General features: G+C 48.7%; 2 protein-coding genes across 5 annotated transcripts in view; one reads left to right on the top strand and one right to left on the bottom strand.

Moving 5' to 3' along the window:
* PTPA (protein phosphatase 2 phosphatase activator) overlaps window positions 1-4,266 on the bottom strand; it is a 29,364-nt gene extending 25,098 nt beyond the window's left edge. For 2 of the 3 annotated variants that reach the window (XM_072882955.1, XM_072882953.1), the window contains exons 1-3: window positions 4,110-4,266; window positions 1,461-1,561; window positions 49-135 (exon numbers count right to left, since the gene is read on the bottom strand). In XM_072882955.1, the coding sequence (XP_072739056.1) occupies window positions 49-135; window positions 1,461-1,561; window positions 4,110-4,134 (213 nt within the window). In that variant the 5' untranslated portion in view covers window positions 4,135-4,266. The remainder of the gene's footprint in view (window positions 1-48; window positions 136-1,460; window positions 1,562-4,109) is intronic. The other variant, XM_072882954.1, reaches the window with a different exon arrangement.
* Window positions 4,267-4,532: 266 nt separating this feature from the next.
* CRAT (carnitine O-acetyltransferase) lies at window positions 4,533-22,386 on the top strand. Of its 2 annotated transcripts, XM_072882951.1 has the most exons (15): window positions 4,533-4,728; window positions 7,085-7,176; window positions 8,573-8,836; window positions 9,314-9,432; window positions 11,635-11,688; window positions 12,683-12,848; window positions 13,439-13,613; window positions 14,109-14,287; window positions 15,506-15,606; window positions 16,072-16,191; window positions 16,727-16,849; window positions 17,205-17,340; window positions 17,820-17,882; window positions 18,410-18,547; window positions 19,122-22,386. In XM_072882951.1, the coding sequence occupies exons 1-15, from the start codon at window positions 4,548-4,550 to the stop codon at window positions 19,335-19,337; spliced, it is 2,127 nt and encodes a 708-aa protein (XP_072739052.1). In that variant the 5' UTR covers window positions 4,533-4,547; the 3' UTR covers window positions 19,338-22,386. The 2 variants fall into 2 exon arrangements, with proteins under 2 accessions (XP_072739052.1, XP_072739053.1); XM_072882952.1 differs by lacking the exon at window positions 7,085-7,176 and having other exon boundaries at window positions 4,594-4,728.
* The last annotated feature ends 30 nt before the right edge of the window (window positions 22,387-22,416 follow it).

Here is a 22,416-nt window from a genome sequence, read left to right on the forward strand (position 1 = left end):
AAAAAAGGCAGAAAAGGAGAATCAAGGGGATCCAAACTCTTCTCCTACCTCTGAAACTTTGTATTCGCAGGTCAGCTTCTTGCCCCTGACACCTTCATTCAGAGTCAGGATGAAGCCCATGTAATCTGCGTATGCCTGCAAACACACCCGAGAGAGCAGGGCGTTAGTGAATACCCACGGTCTGTTTGAACAAACAACGCGGCACGGGAGCACTCCTGCACACCAAGGGAACCTTTCCCAACACACAGCGCTGCTTTCTTGGAGACACCCAGGGTGCAGGGCTTGCTGTGAGGTTACTGCTATTTTTGGCAGACATGAGAGGCAGATGGCGATTGCACTAAGAACTCTGCATCGCTGTAAAAATTACAGAGAGGAGAATCCTAAAAATGCCCGCACTGCCCCCGAAATCATTCCCTCAGCTCCCTGCCTCCTATCAGGTCAAATTCAAACTCCTCGGCTCTGCAGAGTCTCAGTTGTGCCTAGACATCCTGCTCTGCACTGCTTCTCCCAGACCTGCGCCGTTATCTCCCCTTTCCTCCTTCTACTCTTCTCCCATGCTCATGCATGATGGAGAAGTGGGAGACAGCCCAGGCTCCTCACCACTCTTCTCTTTAAATTCACTGCTTTTGAAGCATTATATCCAGGGCAGCTCCACAGCTCTAAGTCTTTGAAAACACCAGACTAGCACACTGCTACCTCTCCCTCCTTGGGCCCCTCTTGCACAGAAATCCTGACCAGGAGTAAGTCCTTAAACCCAGGAGTCTTAACAAAGGAAGCTGCACTCAGAGGCTTGCTTGAGACCCGGCTATAACTTAAGCTTCTCTTAAGGCATCACAGATCAGTCATCAAGCGAGAACTTGCTCCTAAGAGGTGGGACAAGTCTGGGCTAACAAACCAATCCCTCAAAGGCAGAGAGGGGCAAACCTGCCTGTTCTACCAGCTCCACACATACTGTAAACAAAAATTATCCAGGAAATTGAAGGCCTCAGCTCTGGAGCCCTTTCCAGTACAGCAAGGTGGGAAGGCCCCAGGAACCACCCCAGCCTGGTGCTATTAGAGGGCCAGGCAGCAGGACCATGTTCAAGCTGAGTTCAAACAGCACTGGGTAAATCCAGTTTTGATATAATGTACAGGCTAGGTAGGATGGAATAGTTACCAGCTTCCCGTCTAGCTTGTTGGGAGGGAGCAGTAATAATTTTTAAGCATCTCTGGTCTCCCTCAACCTCTGGCTCTCCCTGGCTCTCTCCTTTGTTGGAGCATTTGGCTGCCAGACTCCACACCTTACTGCCAAGTCATTTTCCTACACACAGGCAGTGATTCTTCTGCTTTAAAACACAAATCAATTAATTTCCCATTACTTGCCCAAACCTGCTTTACCTCGTGGCTGTTCCCAGACCAGACCTGGCTGCCACTGAAGCATAATAAACACTTACCAGTTTTCCCTGACCCCAGAGCCATACCTGAGAACGCTTCCACTTGGCCATGTCGGAAACCATGTTTATCTCCTTTTTGGGGATCATGAAGCTCTGCTGGGGGGGAGGAGCCACCTCCTCAGAGGTGCCTGGGAGATGCAAAAAAGAGGTAAAATAGAGGCAGTGGAGAAGAAGAAATCCTCTATCTTCTTTTCTTAGAAATCAACATTCATTTCTCATGAGACAGAAAGCAAACAAATCCATCCTAGCTTGTGCCATTATCTCATCAAGTCCTCCTCACCAAACAACATCCTCCTGATCCCCGGACAATATACTCCTAAGGACACTGCAAGGCTTCAGAAAGTGGCATTATGTTTGTTTTCACCACTAAAGATGCATTTCCCATCCGGACAGAGATGCTGTTGCAGGAGATAACAAAGACAACATCCAGCTAGTTTAATTATTTCTGTCTAGTGAAGACAAGCCTCAGGTCGTGCTGAAGCACTGAGCTCTCCTAACAAACTAACTGTGCCTTGGTTTTAGGGTGTTAAGCCTGAACTGCATTCCTCTAAAAAGGACAACTCCTGCAAAGACAAAGCTGGAGCAATTCAATAGATGGCAGTCCAGAGCCACAGCCCCTGGTCCAGGCAGCGCAGGAGCTTGGAGGATGCCGGGACACAGCCTCTTCCAAGTGGAAGCTATGAAGATCATTTAATTTTAAAGCTCTCTCAGAGCCCAGGATGTAATCTTTAATGCAAATGCAAGTTGTTAACCCATTAGAGGGGCTCTTTTCCCTGGCATACGAACCAAGGACCAAGCCTTGCTGTAAGGGTGACCCCTTCTCCACGCTCTCCAGAGCTCTGCTCTCAGCCAGCAGTCCCACACCAGGACACTGCAGAGCCAGAAATGCTCCATGAGGTTAGAAGTAATTTGCATTATGCTGTATAAGTGCAACTTTTAATAGCAAGAGGCAGTGCAGCAGACCACTGTTAAGGAAACTGGGTGCTAATGTGAATTTATGAATTCTGTTAGAGTCACCCAGTTCATCTCTTTAATCCTAGAAAATCTGAAGGCATTTGTTCAGCACCAGCCACCGCGGCAACACTCCAGCGACTGCTCTCCACACTACGGCAGGTTCAAGCACTGGCTCCCTAACATACACCACCAAACTCCAACTCCTTAAAATATTATTAGCTGCATTTACACAGAAAATACTACCCAGAAGCATCAGCAGCCTTTTCTGCAGCAGAACAGCGCTGTCTAGCAGGCAGATCAGGCAAAAAGGAATCCAAAGTCCCAGGAACCACGCAGAGTCTGCTATAGACTTGTCACATAACCTTAGAAAGTCATTTAACTTCTCTGCTTTTCAAGTTCCCCATCTACAGAACAAATGCAGCCTCACCACCTGCCTAGGGTGTTACGGCGTTTGGTTCGTTCCTGCGCATAAGTTACAGTAAAACTTCCAGGTACAAGGGTGAGAGGAAAAACACGCGAGGAATTTAAATGAAAGATACATGTGCCTCTCTTCTGAAAATTCAGCACACAACTCTCAATGACTAGCATAATGATGGAGCTCTTATTTTAAAAGAACTTGTAACAGGAAAACAATTAAAAACTTCAGAGCAGTGGTGTAAAAAGGCAAACACTGACTTGTCCATTAATACAGATGATACCTAAAGACCAGAGATGCGGCCAGGGCAGTGTCCTGGACCAGGGGGATCCAGGTGTTAGCCCAGCCTCTGTCTCATCACGCAACTTGTTTCATCTCTTTGCATTTGCTTCTCAACCATCACTTCTTCTGACACACTTTGTGCATTTCCTCTTGGGGAGGAGACCATAGATACTCGAGGAAGGAAACACAGCGAGGGCTGCAGGGGTTGCAACATTATAAAACGAATACATAAGCAAAAGTCCAAAACCAATGATGTGATGGAGACAGGAGCAGGACGGGTTAGCTTTATGATGAGGAGCAACTTGGACAAAGGAGACACTTTCAGTTTTACTCTCGTGGTGCGGGGAGGGGGAATCAAACTCAGACGCGAGATGGGCCTTCTACACCGGCAAACACCACCCATCTCAGCAAAGGGAAACGGAGTCACAAAACATGGGCTACAGCTGACAGGGAGCCCCGACTCCAGCTGCTCCGGCAGCCTAAATCCCGACCACCTTGCCCCCGGGATGGGCAGGACGGGCCCGCACAGCCTGTCAGCCCTCCCAGGACAGGGGTTCCCCCGGCCCAGCCCCGATCCCCGCTGTGGGGTGCAGATCCCTCAGGCGGCACCAGCCCAGCCCTCGCCGTCTCGGGGGGTCAGGCCCTGACCGTGCCGGCAGCTCATGGCCCAGCAGGCCTCAGCCCGGAGCGGGGCCGGGTGGCCGCTGGTGCCGGGGCTCCCTGCCCCACCCGGCCGAGGGTCAGGGGGCTCCGGGGCCCCTTCGTAACCTCAGCAAAGCCTCTCCCGGCCTCACCCCACCACAGGCCCGGGCGCTCGCTGCCGTCGCCCCCCCCCGCCCCCGCAGCCTGGGGCCCGGCGCCCCCGGCCCAAGGACCCCCATTCAGCATGAGGCCCAGCGGCCCATCCCCCCGCACACCCTGGGCCTGACACCCCGGCCCCGCAGACACCCCTCAAGGGCCCCGGGCGCAGCCCCCAGCCCAGAAGGCCCCGGAGCCGCCCCCGCCCCGCCCCGGCCGCCCCTCACCTGCCCGCCGCTCGCTCTCTGCCATCTTCCCGGAGCCCGGCCACCGCCGCTGCCACCCCTCACCTCTCACCTCCGGACACGCCGAAGCCGCCGGCGGCCATCTTTGAGCAGGGCACGCCTCCCGGCCCCGTCGCTCCCGGGGCTGTCAGCCGGTGGCGTGGCCCCTCCCGGCCACCGTCGTGGCTCATGCTGCCATGTTTGTACGGGGCACGGCTTCCTCTGCCCACACAGGGACGCGGGGCGGCCATGTTTGTGTGGGGCGCTGCGGCGCCGTGAGGAGCAGGTGTGCGCGGAGCGGAGAGGAGGCGTGCCTCGGCGGGCGGGAGGACTCTTCTCACCAACTCCCGGAGAAGGCGGCCGACAGAAGACCGGCATCCCCGCTTCGGCACCGGCCGCGGCGCTCACTCCCCTTGCAGCGGGACTCTGCCCTTCCCCAAGATGGCGGTGCGGGCTTCGCCCCGCTCCAAGATGGCGGCGGGGCGGCCCCGCCCCCTGGCGGCCGAGCGGGGCGGCGGGGCGGCGGCGCCCGGTGTCGCCGGTGTCCTTGCGGCGGGCGGCGGCCGGGGCCGGGGCCGCGTGCAGGCGCGGAGCCATGCTGGCCTTCGTGGCGAGGGCTGCGGTAAGTGCCAGCCGCGTTCCGAGGGCGGGGGCGCCGCGGGGACACCGCGGGGGGGGGCCTCCAGCGGGTCGGGGACGGGACGGGACGGGACGGGACGGGCGTGAGATGACGACCGGGCCGCGCCACCCGCCGTCGGGCCGACAACGGGTGGCCCCGGGGACTTCCCCGTGCCGGGCAGGTGGCACACGGCGCCCGGCCAGCCCCGGGCCTCGACAACGGGCAGGAGCCGCCGGCGGTCAGCGGCGACCTGGGCGCGGGCCTGGGCCAGGCCCCGCCGGACGGGTGTCACGGGCCGGGTCTGCCGCGGGGAGCCCCGCCAGCCACGGTCCGCCGCTTCCGCCTGCCCGGAGGCGTTTAGAAGGGGCAGGGGAGAAGATGGCACTGCAAGGGCGCGGCCCAAAGGCCCGCCCTGGCCCGATCCGTGGCACCGCTCCCTAAACATGGAGGAGGAACAGAGCTTCCCCGGTTAGGCCCCTAAGGACGGTGATGGAGGCACCCTGCAGGCATGTGTTTCTCTTGGACGAGGATCCTGGTTGCGAGGAGGGGTGGAAGGGGCTCGGCCACCGCTGGGCCAGCCATGAGAGCACCGCTCATCCCGGGTAGCGGGCAGGGACGTTGCTGAAGTTAATTCTCCCATCCATGGTTTCTTCACACGCCTCGAAGCAGCGCTGCGCGGTGGAGCGGTCACCAGAGCTGTCAGAGATGGAGGGCTCGGGGCTGGATGACAGCAGGGAAGGTGGATGCTGGCTGTGGCTGGTCAGGGGTGAGAGAAGCCCAAGTAGCAGCTCTCTGTGGCTGCAGGCTTCGCCTTTAAAACACACCTTTCCCTGCAAGCAGGGGGAAGGCTACAGGGGCGGGAGAGCTGTCAGCCCCGCGCCTGGTCTTAGCAACTGTTTATTGCAAACACCGATGGATCCCGGGGGAGGAGGAGGCAGAGCGGGATGACAGCAGCTACACGATGGATTCACTCCCTGAGACACTTTCTCAGGGGCCAGGCAGGGCTGGTTGTCTCTGGGCTTGAGGGGGTCTCCAGCTTTTAATTTAAAAAGAAAAGAAAAAGACAAACCTCTGTCATCTGACACTAAGCATTGTGGCCATCGTGGGAATCAGACACTGCTCTGAAATTCCTCCTGCGCCCCAGCCCCAGGCTGCAGGTGGATTTCCCACCAGCTTTGCAGGCTCTGGAAAAGGTCATCTGCTGCGTTGGAACGTGGCTCAGGAGCAATGCCAGCCCGTGAGCTGGCCATGTCTGCACGCCCCGCTCTCCGCTGGTGTTCGTTTTCCTTGTTGCTTGTGGGGAAAGGTGGACTGTTTGCTCTGTTTGCTGCCAGCTGCCGCCTCTGTTCAGCTGCGATCGCTATTCCTCCTCCCACCAAATGCTTGAGTTTGACCTCAAACCAAACAAGCAGAGGACATAAAAGAGGAAAGATACAAATCCACTCCACGTTTTAACATGCAGTGTTTTCAATTAATTTGGTTTGGGATTTTCACCGTTACCCCAGGGAAAATCTGAAACTGTTTGTTTGGAATCATCATACTTGATCTTACCTACGTAGAAGACTGTGCTTGTCTGCCCCTCAATCGATTAGACACGAAGGAGGGGGTGATATTCCTTGTGACTGCACAGTTCTGTTGTTGCCCTGCTTTGGAGATACCTATTTTATTTTTTTTTAAGGGTTGAGAACCCAGAACTCCCCAAAGTCTCAGCTTGCAGTAATGACCACACATGCATGGGGCGTGAGGGCAGTTAAAATTTAGCCCCAAACTGAATTTGTTCCCATCTCCAACTAATCCTACCATCACCTACAGTGATGCTGGGTCACTGTCCAGTTCCTGCTGGAGAGCTGGCCTCATCTGACGCCCTCTGGCCACCTTTGCCTGAGCAAAGGGACTAAATTCCCCATTTTCTGCATAAGTCCTTCATGCAGCTTGTCCCATCTGGGATAGCTCACAGTGTCACCTGCTTCCAGGATGTAAATTGGGTCTCTTCTGCCTGATATTCAGGTTTCTCTCACAACAGCAGCTGTAGTTTCATGGTCCAGGCAAAGGCTGAGGGAACAATGTCCCCAGCACCTTCACTTCTGCCATGGCTGGAAGCCCAGAGCTATCGATCAGAGAGGGACTCTGCCCACACAGTACCGATCAGCATGCACCAACCGGGCAATGCAGGGCTGACGGTCAGTGGCCACGGGAGGGCTTCCCAGACGGGTGCCTTCATGGCAGTTGGTGCAGCCTGACGGTCTGATTATACCCATTCCTCTCCCAGGCCTGTGTCTGGCCTTGAGCCCTCTGATCAGAGCAGTCATGTGGCAGTTTGCTAATGAGGTGACGCCCTGCATGGGCAGCACATTGTCAGGTGGAAGAGGAAACCGAGACAGGCCGAGAGAGAGGTTTACGATCTTTTCTGTCCTCCCAGCCATGGATAGGAAGCAGAAGCAAGGAGAGAAGGTACAGTATGCCCACACTGCCATGATTAACACCCTTAATTTCTTCCCAGCCCCATTCTCCTTTAACGCTTCAGTAATTCCCCCTTCTCTTGTTTTTAACATTTCTTCTCCAAATCTTGATCCCATAGTTCTTGCCAGGTCCTACAAAGAGCACAGAGCATTGTCTCTGGGGGCTCAGCACCACACAGAGGCTTTGTCACCTTGCAGATTTAGCTCTTTCTTTCTTCTTCTCTGTGCTTAACTGCTGGGAGGAGGTGGGGGGACAGCTATTTTCTTATTGCCATGGAAATCAAAGGGCATGTTATCATTGACTTTGCATCCCCAGTGCACTGAGGATGCAACATCCGGAGTCCTGTAGGAGAGTGTCTGATTCAGAAGATCCAACAGAGGGGGAGGAGCAGAGGGAACTCAAAACCTCTCAAGTACAATTTAAACATCTTCAAGCCAAAGGGTGTCCAACCCTGTTCACCCAAGAGGATGTTGTTCTTTTGAGGGAAAACTGGCAAGTTAATTTCCTGGTTAGAAACTGGGTTTGCTCCGTTTCATTTCTCTGCCCAGGGAAATGGTATGATGCTTTCTAAGGCTTTCACTCCCATATGACCCCATCGGATCCCAGGAGCCTGTTGGCATCACCCACAATTTCCTGAACAGCTCTCCCTGTTCCCTCTCCAAAGGCGTCTGTAATTTGGCCAGTCCCATACTGGTACAACTGGATAGAGGTTCTCTTAATATAGCTGGGTCCTCCAGTAACAGGAAGGTTCACCAGCATCAAGGAGCATTGCCCCAGGGCCTGCACATCACAGCCAGTCCTTCCCTGACCATCGCTGGTGATGTACAATCCCTGGCCAGTGAGAGAAGAGACATTTTATTCCTGCCCCAAACTTATCTCAATTCTGCCTCTTCAAAGTCCAAAGGGTAGTTTGGTTTGGCACAAGGGTTCTGCTTAACTTTCTAGCCTTACGCTGTTGTAAGAAGTAATGAAACAGTTTCTGACAGTACGTAAGATGAGTATTTCTTTCATGACTTACTTTCTTCCCACTTACCACGGGATGGAAGGGTTTGACTTTGTCAAACGCATGGAGACGCTCAGCTGGAAGGTGCCCAGGGAGTGGGAGATGTATCATTATCCTGGCAGCGTTTCCTCTGACAAGCTGAGAACCAGTATCTTGGGAGATCAAGTTTCTCTTTTGCAGCTTTTCTGGATGTCCTACAACAATCTCTAGCATGCAATCAGTAAACTTGCGCCTTGTGTTTGCGCTTTGTGTGCTCTGCTCCCATGCTGAGACATCCGTGTGCCCTCAGAGAGGTTGGAATGGAGGCTCCTAGATCCAGGTTATTTGCTACCTCATGCACATCGGGGGGAAGTTTTGTCTCGACATTTGCTCTGTGCTTTGCAGGCCAGGCCCTATGGCCTGCTGAAGCCGACAGCTTTAGGCAAGATCCCAGGCAGATTCCAACTTCATCAGGAAGCGTTGCCCCATCTCCCCGTGCCGCCGCTCCAGCAAACCCTGGACCGCTACCTGCTGTCCCTGCAGCCCATCATCAGCGAGGAGGAGCTGAACCACACGCAGGGGCTGGTGGCTGAGTTCTGCAAGCCGGGAGGCGTTGGGGAGAGGCTGCAGAAAGGCCTGGAAAGAAGAGCCAAGAAAACAGAGAACTGGGTAGGTCGGGACTCTGGCCCCAGGCTCTGGTTAGGGAGGGTGGAGGTCTGATGCACGCCTCTCCAATGTCCTGGCTGCATCCACTGGCACCTGTGTTTTTATGGCATCACCTTCATGACCAGTCTGCTGCCGACCTCCCTGAGCTGTGCAAGCTCCTCACCAGGACTTGGGTGAGCAGAGAGATTTATGGCAGAACAGGGATTCGCTGACCCTGTCTGTGGCTGCTGAAGCCTCTAACCTGTTAACATCACTCAGCTGCCCCAGGAAGTTGAAGGAAACCCTCTGCTCGAGCCCTGCACCAAGAGCCCCCACTGCCTTGCTCAAATCCCCCTCTACCCTTCCACGTGCAAAGCATAAAACCCAAACAGTTTGCAAAGTGTGGGACAGAACTGGGGGCAGGATGCTGAGACTGTTCAGCTGGGCTTGGGTCAAACAGCAGCAGACGCCATGCCTGCATGTTGCCTTTCTCCATCCCAGCTCTCAGACTGGTGGCTGAAGACAGCTTACCTGGAGTATCGCCTGCCAGTTGTGGTTCACTCCAGCCCAGGTGTGGTTTTACCTAAGCAGGATTTTCTGGATCGACAAGGTCAGCTCAGGTAAAGTCCTTTTCTACCTTCCCCTAGGTTTCAGATGGGATGAGCTATCTCTGCTGGACACAGAGGAGGGTGTTCAAGCTGATTGGAAAAGAAAGTTTGATAGCTGCCTGTGCTGTGCAAGAGGGCTGTACAGATAAGGAAAGGCTGCCAGGCTGTAAGGAGACTCCTGGTTGCACCAGAGTAAATATTTCATCAAGAGGGAAAACCAAAGAGTCCAGTGGCTCAGGTACTAGACCAGGACTTAAAACCTAGGTCGTGGTCTTTGCTCTAGCACAGGTCTTCATTGCAAGATGGCCACATTGCTGGCTGGAGGCATTGTGAGGACCTATCTGACACACTAAAAACTACGAGGCACTAAGATTGTGTGTGCAGTTAAAGGAGGCATAAAAACTAGCCCAGGCATGTAAGGGAGACCAACCAGAAATGCCTCTGGAGTTTGTTAGTTTAAAGGGATGGGGGAACCTGCTACAGGGACTATTAGTCAGTCTGTTCCTGCAGGGGACTGTCCCCTGTTGTGTCATTTCACTTGCAGATTTATGGTTTGGAAAACTTAAGAGTCACCAGCCTCCCTCCACCCCCACTTTTTCCTTGCAATCAAACCCTGCCATGTCCTCTCTTCCTTGTGGGCTCCCATTAATTTTTAACCACCACTACGACTGTGTTAAATCCACCTGCAAAACTTCAGCATTGACCTTTATGCAGGGTTACCTTCGCCACAGTTACCAGTCATCACTGATCAAAAGTACCAGCCAAGGGAGCAGTGAGGCTGAGAACAAATCCTCCCTTCCACCCCCTTGGATACACCTGAGCAAGGGTGCAGAGGGTGAGCCTTACAGGGACAGTGCAAGACTAGACAAATGTCTTCGAAAGCTCTTTCTCATATTATTCACACTCAAGTTATCCAAATAGAAGATAAGATCTGGAGCGCTACTAGTGCCCCAGCCAGTGGAATCGAGCAGCTGCATGAGAATCTGAGCTCCCATGTAAAATACAATTTAAATGCGTGTTTGTATAGTTTGTGGCTGCAGAAACAAGTTTGACAGCGTGGCTTGAGACTAAAGCTTCAGAAACCAGAAGGCAAATTTAGAAAGTGTTCTCCATTCCTTAATCTGGCAACACTGCTGGCCGAAAACAAGTCAGCTAGCCTCCCCCTCAAGCCTAACTCTGCTCCCAGGCTCTTTGCCCTCTGGAAAGGTACACAGACCCTCTCACTGTTGTTTTCCAGCTGTTTTACTTCCTCGGGTTTTGCAATAAGGCTGGGAAATTTTCATTGAAAACTACTTTGCAGGATGCCTTATTTGTTTAAGAGCCCTTAGATTCTTGAAGTTACATCCTTTGATCTTTACTAGGGATGGGTAGGCTGAGCAAAGCTAGATGACAGTGCCTGCAAATGCCAAATGCTCGCACCATTTTGAAAGCCTTTGAAGCTCAGCTGACTGCAACCTCTTGTCACAGTGACTTCCTTCCTCCCATGGGTGGGTGGGAGCTCCCAGGTCAGAGTAAGCCAACCTGTCACTCCCAAGCTAAGCAGTTTGATGTGGCTTGTCACAGCCTCCCTCCCTGCTGGGAGTTGGCATTGGCAGTGTTTATGTTGATCCTGGTAAACACAACACCTCGGTGTCCGCATGCAGCATGCCTGCATTTGTTTCAGATCCCTCAATGCCAGAGGAGCGCTCTTAAGAGTTGCATTAGCAGCAGAACATTCATCGGGTAGGAACTAAGTCAACAGTGGTGAGTCTTGGATGCAAGGAGATACAGCCATGTCTTAGCTTGAAACTCAGAGGTGGCCCCTGGCCAGGGACGGGCAGAAATCCCCTTTTTCTCTGTGCTGTTTTAATGCTAAGACTCAGAACTAGGGCGTGATAAAATCGCAACACGTCAGTAAAAAATGCTGCTGTTAGAGGGTCATTTATGCATCTGGACTGAACCCTGCTTTCTTGAAAGTTGTCCAGAGTTCCTTGGTTATACGGTAAGATACATAAAAAAAGAAAGCGTTAAACATGGTAGGACTATCCAGCAATCTCAAGTCACAGCCCCAGAGTGGCTGTATCAGCTAACCAGAGATGGGCACAATGGGGCTTGGCAGAAAGGCTGAACTTTCTCAGGAGCAGAGAGCAGCTCTGCTAGCACTCCTCAGCTAGTTCTTCAGCCCCAGATGTTCTCTGTTTGAATCTCAACTTGTTACATTTGGTATTTTTCCAGGTTTGCTGCCAAGCTGATCGAGGGCATCCTGGATTTCAAGACCATGATTGACAAGTGAGTTAGTGACCCTCCAGACTTCTCACATGTTCCTTACTGTCATAGAGAGGCTGAGCCTAGTCTATAAATCTCTCTTCCAAATAGAAAGGCAAGAGTAGACAGCATATATTTGAAAAGAGATATTGTAATCAACATCACTGCTCACTGCCAAGGTCACCACCACTGGAAAAAAAACAAATTTACTTTTCTTTCTTCATGTTCTTTGTTTACCTTAATACTTTCATTGGCACGTGTATGTGTTTAGAGGGAGTAAGCCTGACTGACAGTCCTGTGAAGCTACATACTTTTGTTTGCCCACAGAACAAGTTACAGCTCAGGCAGCAGGAATTTGTTTCTCTCCTTTTGGGTTTCTGGTGTTTCTCATCTCCCAGCTAGACGGGATGAGCTCTAGAGAAACTTGTTCCTCCCTATCCCTTTTCTTCTGATCACCAACAAACCTCTGCTGAACATGCCTTATTTATATTCCAAAAATATGTTTACCAACATCACACCTTTACATCCAAATTCAGACAAGGCTCAGGGCCAGCCGTGAGAAGGGTAGTTGGAATATGACTGCTCAAGTGATCGAGTGAGTCCCGGTCTAGTTCACGAGTCACAGATAGCACATCAGACACCCACCACTCAAGATTATAGCTGAAAACCTCTTTCTGCCATTTCACTGGATTCTCCTCTGCAGACACCATAGTGTGTGCTAAGCTATGTAGTAGGTCCAGAGATCTGTTTCTCTGGTGTTACAGAGAAGATAGTGCTTTTCCCCTTCCCAAATGAAAGGCTGGCAAACAGACTTTTTTTTGTAGTCCCTACTAAGAAAGCTGGTAGGAATGGGGAAGGATGTCCCTTTTTTATACTGCCAGCACCAACACATTTAGGTCTTGCTGGAGTGAGTGACAGGAGCTGCATAGCTGAGCCTGTGCCTGTCTTGTGTGGGGAGCGCAGGCCTTCTCACTGCTGTTTTCTCCTCCCCTTCCTCCTTACCTTGCTGTGTCTCCAGCGAGACCCTCCCAGTGGAGTACATGGGTGGGAAGCCCCTCTGCATGAACCAGTACTACCAGATCCTCTCATCCTGCCGCATTCCCGGGCCCAAGCGGGACTCCATTGTCAACTATGCCAAAGGCAAAAAGCAGTCCAGACACATCACAGTGGTTCACAACTTCCAGGTATGGCAGCTCCTGAGCTTTCGAGGAGGTTCGTTTAGGTGCAGGTGTCCCTTTCAGCTAGCCATGGTCCAGAGGAAAGGGAACAACAGAAGTCTCTGCCCACAAGATCTGTGTCACCAGGGATTCATTCCTGCTCCCTTTATCCCCTTTGGCCTTAGCTGGCCAACAGCTGGGATTGCCATGCGTGAGCAAGACTACGAGGCAGAAAAACGCTCTCTTCCTCTGTTTCTTGCCCTGCAATTCCTGTCTCTCAAAACCCAGAGATCATGTCTGGAATTGGAAATTCCAAGTGGAAATTGGATAACAAACCCTACTGCTATGGGTGAATCTCAGAAATGGGAATTCCTCATATGTTTTGGCCCTCATTATCATGGTTTCTGAGCGTCTTAAAACCTGGACTGTATGCCCTGCAAAGGGAAGCTGGACTTGGGTCTCTCAATTCTGAGCATCCTTCAAAGGTCTGCTTACAAGCTGAGTTCTTAGGTCAGGTCTTACCTCCTCAAAGTGGCTGCTCCCTGTTTCTGGGGCTGGACAATAAAGATCTTCTCTCATGTTCTGTCTCTGTCCTTGTCTGCTCCTCTCACCTTCAGTTCTTTGAGCTGGATGTTTACAACAGTGATGGAAGTCCCCTTACCACTGACCAGCTCTTCATTCAGCTGGAGAAGATATGGAACACCTCCCTCCAAACAAACAAAGAACCTATTGGGATCCTCACCACCAACCACCGAAACAGCTGGGCAAAAGCCTACAACAACCTTCTGAAAGGTCTGGAGAGCCCCTAACATGCAAGTGCTAACAAACACCATGACTGCTTGAACTACCAACCTCACCACTGTGCTCTGCTCAGTTCCTTCCTTTGGAAGCTTGTTCTGGGCGGATAACGTGAGCTTTCCACCTCAAAGAAGCAACTTGATTTCATTGCAAAATATTGTTATTTCTGTTTTAGAAGGTACACAGGTGAAGTCTGAACCTTGGTTTGTTAGACCTGAAATCCTAGAGTTTGTTGCCTTGCAAATGGGTGGGATGTAAGAACCATGAAAAAAGGAGGGTGAATGCAGCATGTTCACATCTGTAACAACCCAGCTGGCTACAATGTTAATTACTGTATGCACCCCTAAATGACCAATATTGCATTGAGGTGCAATGGGAACCCAACCACCCTCGGTCCTTCAAACCTTCTCTTTCAAATTTAAATCTCCCTCCAACTAAATGCAAGTTTTTCAACTCCCGTTTCTCATTTGCTGTTCATTTCTCTCCTAGATAAGACCAACAAGGAATCTGTGCGCACAATTGAGAAGAGCATTTGCACTGTCTGCCTTGATGCACCTATGCCACGGGTCTCCGAGGACATCTATAAGAGCCGTGTGGCCGCTCAGATGCTGCATGGTGGAGGCAGTCGCTGGAACAGTGGGAACCGATGGTTTGACAAAACCCTTCAAGTAAGTGCTAAAGATAGTCTAAGGTGCTAAAGATGGTCTAAAGATACTGAAGACATGGGTCTGGAGGAGATGCTTTTTCCTGAGACTAAAGATACTAAAGATACCTAAAGATATCTTTATAGATACTATAAAGATACTAAAGATACTAAAGTGCTAAAGATAGCTAAAGTGCTAAAGATGGTCTAAAGATACTGAAGACATGGGTCTGGAGGAGATGCTTTTTCCTGAGACTACAAAGGTCCAAGAAATTCCAGAGAGCTTTTGCAGGAAGTTTTCCCTTGTATCAAAAGAGGGGAGAAATAGGGGGGACAAGGCGTGGTGGCTGACAGTATGAGATCCTATGGTTTCCCTTGCAGTCACCACAAGCACTCATTCCTGCCTTAGGGACTTTTGTTTCTTTCATTGCCTCTGCCCACGCTTATTCAGTGTAGCAGTTCTTTGTGTTCCTTGTAAATCAATTTTCTGCCTGTGGTGAACAATGCCTCATCTGCTTAGAGGCAGCCCAAATGTAGGGAGGTCTGTTCCTTGTATCTCCCCTAGGCTTGTCACTTTTCCTGTTTCTGCCAGAAGCTGCCCAATGGCTTTTTTGTTTTGTTTTTTCAAACATCAGCTGCCATCCCATGGCATCCTTCTGATCTCTTCTTCATTCAATCTTGTCAAGAGCCTTCAACAGCAGCTGCTATTTGAGCTTCTCCTTCATTAGTTGGTGTATCCTGGCTTGTGGATAGTAGCAACGGTGCTTTAAAAGATTCTTCTTATATCTGCTGAACTCTGCGTAATGTTTTCAGCCATTTTGTTCCTATTTGGAACTCTTCATTGATGGGATAAAGCTTAGATGTTCCAGCTAATTGAAAAGTAAGGGTAAGCCAGCACATGGTGATACTATTCCTGTATTACGTGTGCATCTAAGTAAATCAAACCCCTTGAACCACTCTGTATTGCCAGGACACTGAGCACACCAACAGATCTATCAGGCACACTCTTATCCAGTTAATTTTGCAAAACTCTAACAGTGCTATCAGATCTTCTAGGCCTGCTGAAAGGCTTCCGTTGCTGTTCTGCTAAATGAGACCTTTGTGTTACCTTTCCAGTGTGCAAGGATAGGATCACTGTCCGTTCTGATACAAAGCAGTGAGATACTAAGATCTCCCTGGATAGCTCCTGCTTCCCACATGGGATGTCTGTCTTCAACACTGTCCTCTCATGCTTCTCCCACAGTTCATCATTGCTGAAGATGGCTCCTGTGGTCTTGTATACGAACACGCTCCCTCAGAAGGCCCACCCATTGTTGCTCTTCTGGATCACATCGTGGAGCACACGTGAGTCCTGCCTCCTCTACTTTTCCTCAGCATTGGAGATAGGTTTTAAACCACCTGCTCCCCAAGAACATGCCTCTTCACAGCTCACCTCCTAGGAATTTGTTCTGGAGAAAGGGTAGTGGTATGCTAATAAGATATTGCAGTTCTTGTATTCGTGAAGAGAATTGAGTGGCCAAGCTACTCTGATAAGTTTTGCTACTGCTTCCATTCTCAGAGAATTACACTGTTCAGAGTAACAGGACTTTTGCTTGGGAGAGGTGTTTATTTTGGGCAAAAGGCACAGAAGACATTTCATTCATACCCTTCAAAAAACACTGTAATGGCACTGTGAAGAAATTTTTCATCCTGTGCCTAGTGTCACAAGGTGTTAGGGAAGACCTCCTGTGCATTTCTACCCAGGCTCTGGTGTGGTTAGCTGAGCCTCATGTTAAAGGTCTGGTTAAACATAATCAGTTCTCTATGCAGGAAGAAACCTGAGCTGGTAAGATCGCCCATGACTCCGTTGCCAATGCCCAAAAAGCTGCGGTTTAACATCACCCCAGAAATCAAGAATGACATAGAGAAGGCAAAGCAGAACCTCAACATGTAAGTATGAAGCAGTGGAGAGGTCTGGTGAGTGACTGAGTAATTCACGTCCCCCTTTGGAATGCGTCAGTGGTTTAAATGAGGCTTCCCCCACTGCAGCCAGGGATTTTTCCCAGTGACTTCGGGAACTGGGAAAGTCACACCCAGTGACTGTCCCAACAACATTGAACCTAGCTGAAAAGCACACTAAAGCCACCTGCCAGGAATCAAGTCAAAGGTGCTGGAAGGGGGTAACTGCTGATCCATCCCACTTCACTGAGAAAGAGCAAGCCTTTACTGGATCTTTCTAGGGATACTAGAACATACACACACACCCCCATCTAACCTGGTGAAGATTTTCAGTAGTGGCCAAGAAAGCTCATCTCCATAGTGCTGCCCAAACAAGCCTGTGTGTGACTATAGGCGCTCTCTGTCCCTGCATAGACGAGATCCAAATAGCCTGTTCTCTCTGAGCCTTGTGAAAGAAAAGTCCATACCTTTATGTTACAAGAACAAGCAACAGGCAAAGGAACACTTCCTCTTTCTTTCCTTGCAGAATGGTCGAAGACCTGGATGTCAAAGTCATGGTCTTTCATCAATATGGCAAAACCTTCCCCAAGTCAGAGAAGATAAGTCCTGATGCTTTTATTCAGCTGGCCTTGCAGCTAGCATATTACAGGTAAGACCACCAATAGGTAGCTTCTCAACCTCTTCACCATCAGACTCAAATATGTGAGCTTGATAAAGGCATCACAGACAAGTCTCTCGCAGGCTGCTATGGCCTGCTTCCTACGTCCAATGTTTTCCCCATGCACTGGGGCTGAACAGCAAATCTCACCTGTGGCAGCTGCCAACCAACAGGTGAGATTAACCCCTCTGTGTTTGTACAATCGTAGTAAGGAAGCATCAGAGATCAACTGTCAATGGGATGCACTCACATAAAGTCTTCCCCTTCCCCCCAGTTCTTCTGCTTCACAAGAGGCCATTCCTCTCAGGACAAACTCAATTCCATGACTTTCTTCTCCATCTTACAGGATGTACGGCCATGCCTGTGCCACATATGAGAGTGCATCGCTAAGGATGTTCCGCCTGGGCCGCACAGACACCATCCGCTCCACTTCTGTAGACTCTCTTAAGTTTGTGCAATCAATGGACAGCCCTGACAAATCGGTGAGGATCTCAAAGAAGTGGAGTAAGAGGACTCCACTCCAGAAAGAGAGGAAAACTGCTTATGTGGCTAACCCTGTGTCAGCTGGTTTCAGCTAAGCAGAACTGCACCCGATATGAAGCTGACCTAAAACATAGCTTGGAGTACATAGTTACACACCTTGGGTCTCATTTGGCTTTCCTTTCACGTGTATTGAAAGCCTGGGAAACAACATGTGGACATTTTTAATCCCACCAGAAAGAAGTATGTCCCTTCTAAAAGTCTGTTTAGCTACTCAAACTAAGTTCTGCTACTGATGGATGGAGAACTCCATTCAGAATGAAGTAACGCAGCCAAACAAAATGATTTAAAAATTAAATCTAGTAAATCTAAAAATTAGTCTAGAGACACAAGGCAGAAGTGCCCTCCATCCTAGAGGAACAGCCAAAATGAGGTGTTCCATTCTGCAGAGAAACTTACAGACAGATCTGTGTGTTCTCAGGACCAGGAGAAAACAGACTTGCTGAGGAGAGCTACCCAGGCCCACAGGGAATACACTGATATGGTGAGTGTCCTCTATGCAGACAGAATTGGGGGTTTACATAGCAAATGAGGGTTCTGGTGAAAGACAAGACCTTAAGAGCTTTCTCTGCTGACACAGCAATGTGGCCATTAGTGCTGTTGCAATAGGTCTAACTCTGATCTGACAGTGCTCTGGGCCACGGGCTGAATGCTTTCTCTCTAGCTAGTGGGTTAAGTGTCCCTTGTGACTGACCTAAAGAAGAGAATCAAATATGAAAATAGCTTCAATTCTCACTGTCACTGTTGCTGATAAATGCCAAAGTTGCATGAGGACCCCTTAAACCAGAGGGAGCCCATAGGCAGGAACTGTAAGGTCGGTTCCACTGTGTATTTAATTTCAGTCCTTACAAACAAGACTGACTATTGGTCCTAAAGACAAGATCTAGTTTCCTTCTAACTTTGAAGATTTAGAGATTTTTTAGAAGTGCTTTTTTCTTTAACCCAAGAAAATTTATTGTTTTGCTCACTTGCCTGCTAGACAGGCTTTCATCTAGTCTTCCTTCCTTACAGGCAATAAGGGGCAATGCAATAGACCGCCACCTCTTAGGCTTGAAGCTTCAGGCTATTGAGGACCTAGTGAGCATGCCTGAACTGTTCATGGACACAGCATATGCTGTTGCAATGCACTTCAATCTCTCCACCAGCCAGGTAGGACTCAGATGAGCAAAGACAGAAACGCTCTCTTTGTTCATTTTCATTGCCTTTCTTCTCTGCATTTCTCCCTCGTTTCCTTCTGTTTGAAACTAATCTTCATTTGGGGACAGAAATTTTTAAGCCTCCTACCAATCCCATAAAGCTGCAGATCTGATATTATAGCTGCCACAGTCCCTCTCAACCCTGTAAAACACCAGCATAACCAAGGCCAAGGTCACCAGAAGTGTTTGGTGTCTACCTGTAAGTGATAGCAATTGAAGTTAGCTGCCAGAATAGCTTTACATTCATCTGCTGTGCTGTGATTCTTGCTGATATAGTTCTGCTTGTGACTTACTACAAGATTATCTTGGGGAGAAGTACTCCTTTGCAAATACATAGGAAAACACATTGATACTAAATGGCAGAATCCAGCATGTGTGTGGTGGTAGGTGGGTCTGACCAAAAAGGCCCTCTTCTAGCGCATTTTCATGAGATGGCAGTTTCTTCTACTGTTGACAGAGCTGTTAGCATCTGATGGCTACATTTCTCTCTGGCTGGTTAGAAGTTTTTAATCACATTGTCTCCACAGGTCCCAGCGAAGACAGACTGTGTGATGTGTTTTGGTCCGGTGGTTCCAGATGGCTATGGAATCTGTTACAACCCTATGGATGAACACATCAACTTTGCAATTTCAGCATTCAACAGCTGTGCTGACACAAACGCAGCCCGCATGGCACATTATCTTGAGAAAGCACTGCTAGACATGAGGATCTTGCTCCAGTCCACTCCCAAATCCAAACTGTAACAGGCAAACATGATGCAAAACCCCCAACTAAAGGGGCTCTCCCTCATGCACTGAAGTTCCCAGTTCCTCAGAAAATGATTGCGGGGACAGCTTGCCCTGGAACCTAGGAGGACATCTACCATTTGTTTTCAGCAAGAGGTTACAGAATAGTCATCCACAGATATTAGTGGCGAGAGGACACACTGTCTTAAGCCAAAGTAGAACTGACTGGTCCTCTGCCATCAATGCAAAGTGCACGTTCGTGTCCTCAAAGAGGACTGAAATATGATTTTTATGGAACTTACTGTAAAGGAATACAGAAAGCACAGTCCTTACCCAGTATCTAAATCCATTTGGTGAGGAAGGTAGTTCTCCAGGAAAAGCAGGGAATGTTTATTATATGATGGAACTACTGTAAGACCAAGTCTTTTCACTGGTTTCATCTTCTGAAGACTGCAGCATGACTGAAGATTTTTCTGCTGCTCCAGCAAAACATCACCATTGAATTTTGGCAAGGGGAGAAATTCTTAAGTCAGAGCAGGTCCAGGCTCATTAGAGTGCACTGCCCTACTTATCCCAGGCACTCCGACCATTACATGCTTTACAAGCCTGGGCATGTTCCCTTTCCCTCGTTTTAGGATGCTGGGATCTCCTTTCTGTTGCACTGACCCTATTAACAACAGAATATCATTCGCTACAAACTAAGGTGGGGTTTTTTTTGTTGTTGTTGTTGTTGTTCTGGGCTTTTTGTTAAGCTTGCTGTTGTGGTCCTAGCCATGGAGCTTCAGGCTCAGCATAAAGCTTTTTCCCCCAGAAAGCTCCCACAAAACTTCTCTCACACAGGTTTGGCTAGCTTTGGCTTTATGTACTGTAACATTTGGAGAGATGAGAAGGAATTGCCTATGCATTTAGCAGGACACTTGCTTCACTCTACCTTTCTTTGAAAGTGAGGAAAAGAAACAGATGCTGACCTTCTGTTTACTACCTAGAAGGCCACATGCCTAGTCTCCATCAGGGCACACATGTTAACCCAATGTGGTTTTATACCTTGCTTTCAGAAACAACATATTTGTGCATAATGTGTTATGCCTAAGTTGTGGACAAATAAGAATGTTTCTGATCAGGAACTCCAGGACATACTTCTGTTTCTGGCCCCCAGAGTTCAAGTCTGTTAGAGCCAAAGGAAAAACAGCTGCAGAATCGTGCTTCTTTCACATCACTCTGCTTTAACAAGGCAGAAAATCTTGAAAAGCAGAAAGAAAGCCCAGAACATGCGGGCACTGTTTATGTTTGTCCACTGTGGCAGCCCTTGCTCCTGCAGTAACAGTACTGCACCCTTTCTGCCACTCTTAATAGTTTTTTCTTACTGCAGTGTTACTCAGATTTGTGCCAGCTCTATTCTGTGAGAGAATGATCTCATGATAGCGTTTTCATGTTCAGTTGACAAACTTGAGACAGTAAAAGATTATATATAAAACATTAACGTACAATTTTAGCATAGGAATTTTTGTAAGCACTACTTCCAATGAATCAGCCAGAATGCAAGCTCCTGACTATACTTGTATTTAGTAAAGCTATATGGTAATGAAGAATTCTAGTGCTATTTCTGCAACAGGAATATTTAAATTGCACACCCTTCAAGACGTGGCTGCTGGGACATCACCATAAACAAGAAGCATTAGGAGTCTGATGGCCTGTTTTGTTACAGGGAAATACTTGATCATAATTGCTACTTTTCTGATCATAGAACAGCAAGGGACATGATCAAAGTGCCTTGGTGAACATACATGAAGAAATTTGCACTAAATCTGTTTAAAGTAAAAGAAAAAAATTCATTCTAACTTGCTTCTTGAAAGACACAAGCCAACACTACTGCATTTTTTTCCTAAAAGGATGTTATTTCAAAGCTTCTATCTTATACCTAAATAAACCTTAAAAAAAATTTAACTGAAACTCACCTGCACAGCCAGTGATTGTATGAACTGCCACTGTCACATCATCTACATGGATTTAGTTGAGCTTTTAGAAGAATCCTGAATGGAGTGAAATAGTCTAAAAAAACCAATAGGAGCACTACAAACCTGCGAGCACGCATCCCTGCTCTGTTGACTCTGTATTAATTAGACTGAAAACTGCAAGAGGATACTCAGTATTATCATGGTGTAAGTGATTGTGTAAATACTACATAAAAGACCAAACCTTGCTGGAATAACATCTGGGTTTATGGAGCCTTTTACATTGAAAAAATACTCCTTTTGCCAAAGTAATCCTCCCCCTGTACTGATCAACCTCTGTTGCTAAGGGATGAGTTATTTTTCCCTGTCTGCAATGCCTTCAACCACTGATGCTACAGTATTGCCACTTAAGTATTTGAGACTGGCCCTTTTCTACTTCTGCCTCACAGGGGAAGGCTCTCAAAGGAAAGTGCCTATTAAAGATTAAGCAGAAGTATGCTCTGCTGTGACTGTATCTCAGAAAATGGGATTGATCTATTCTGGATCTAAATCTGGATATCCCACTAGCTTCAGCAGAGTACAGCTGCAAGAAGCAGACTACCACATTGAAACAAATACAAGATTCATAAACCACTTAGTGATACATGGAGCTGAAATTCAGATGAATGAAGCTGATTATTGAAGTGCTTGAAAGGACACCAAAATAATTACAAGATTTTTTCTTTAAAAAGTCTTTGCTTATTGTACAAGTTCTAAAATGTGATGTTCTTCTGATTCATACCTTCTTAATTTTTTTGGTGTTGACTTACTGAATACTATTCTCCTCCCTGTTTCCAATTGTTTTATCAAGAGATGCCTATTGTCTTAAAGGCACATTAAGTACAAGAAACTTCAGTTCCAGAAAAACTACCGATTTGGAACAAATAATTTAAGAAATGTATAGACTGAAAATATTCAGATAACTCTTGGGGTATGAGTGCAATTTATGACACAGCCTGGTAGTGTTGCATGCTTTGCTGGTTAGCTGTGTTAAATACTGTTTTGGTAGCGTAATCCATGTCATGCAAAGTTTTGAGATGTTCTTTGAATAAAATGAAACACAATAAACAGATAAGTGCTACAAAAAGGCTTAAGTCTCCTTAGAC

Source organism: Ciconia boyciana, chromosome 18 (assembly GCF_034638445.1).
Source record: "Ciconia boyciana chromosome 18, ASM3463844v1, whole genome shotgun sequence".
Taxonomy (NCBI): domain Eukaryota; kingdom Metazoa; phylum Chordata; class Aves; order Ciconiiformes; family Ciconiidae; genus Ciconia; species Ciconia boyciana.

Excerpts from the sequence above, each read along its gene's own strand:
- CRAT (XM_072882951.1), top strand. The coding sequence starts at position 4,548 with ATGGCGGTGCGGGCTTCGCCCCGCTCCAAGATGGCGGCGGGGCGGCCC. Across the intron at positions 4,729-7,084 it reads CCTTCGTGGCGAGGGCTGCG|GTGGAAGAGGAAACCGAGAC; the intron begins GTAAGTGCCAGC and ends GCACATTGTCAG. Across the intron at positions 13,614-14,108 it reads CTACAACAACCTTCTGAAAG|ATAAGACCAACAAGGAATCT; the intron begins GTCTGGAGAGCC and ends TTTCTCTCCTAG.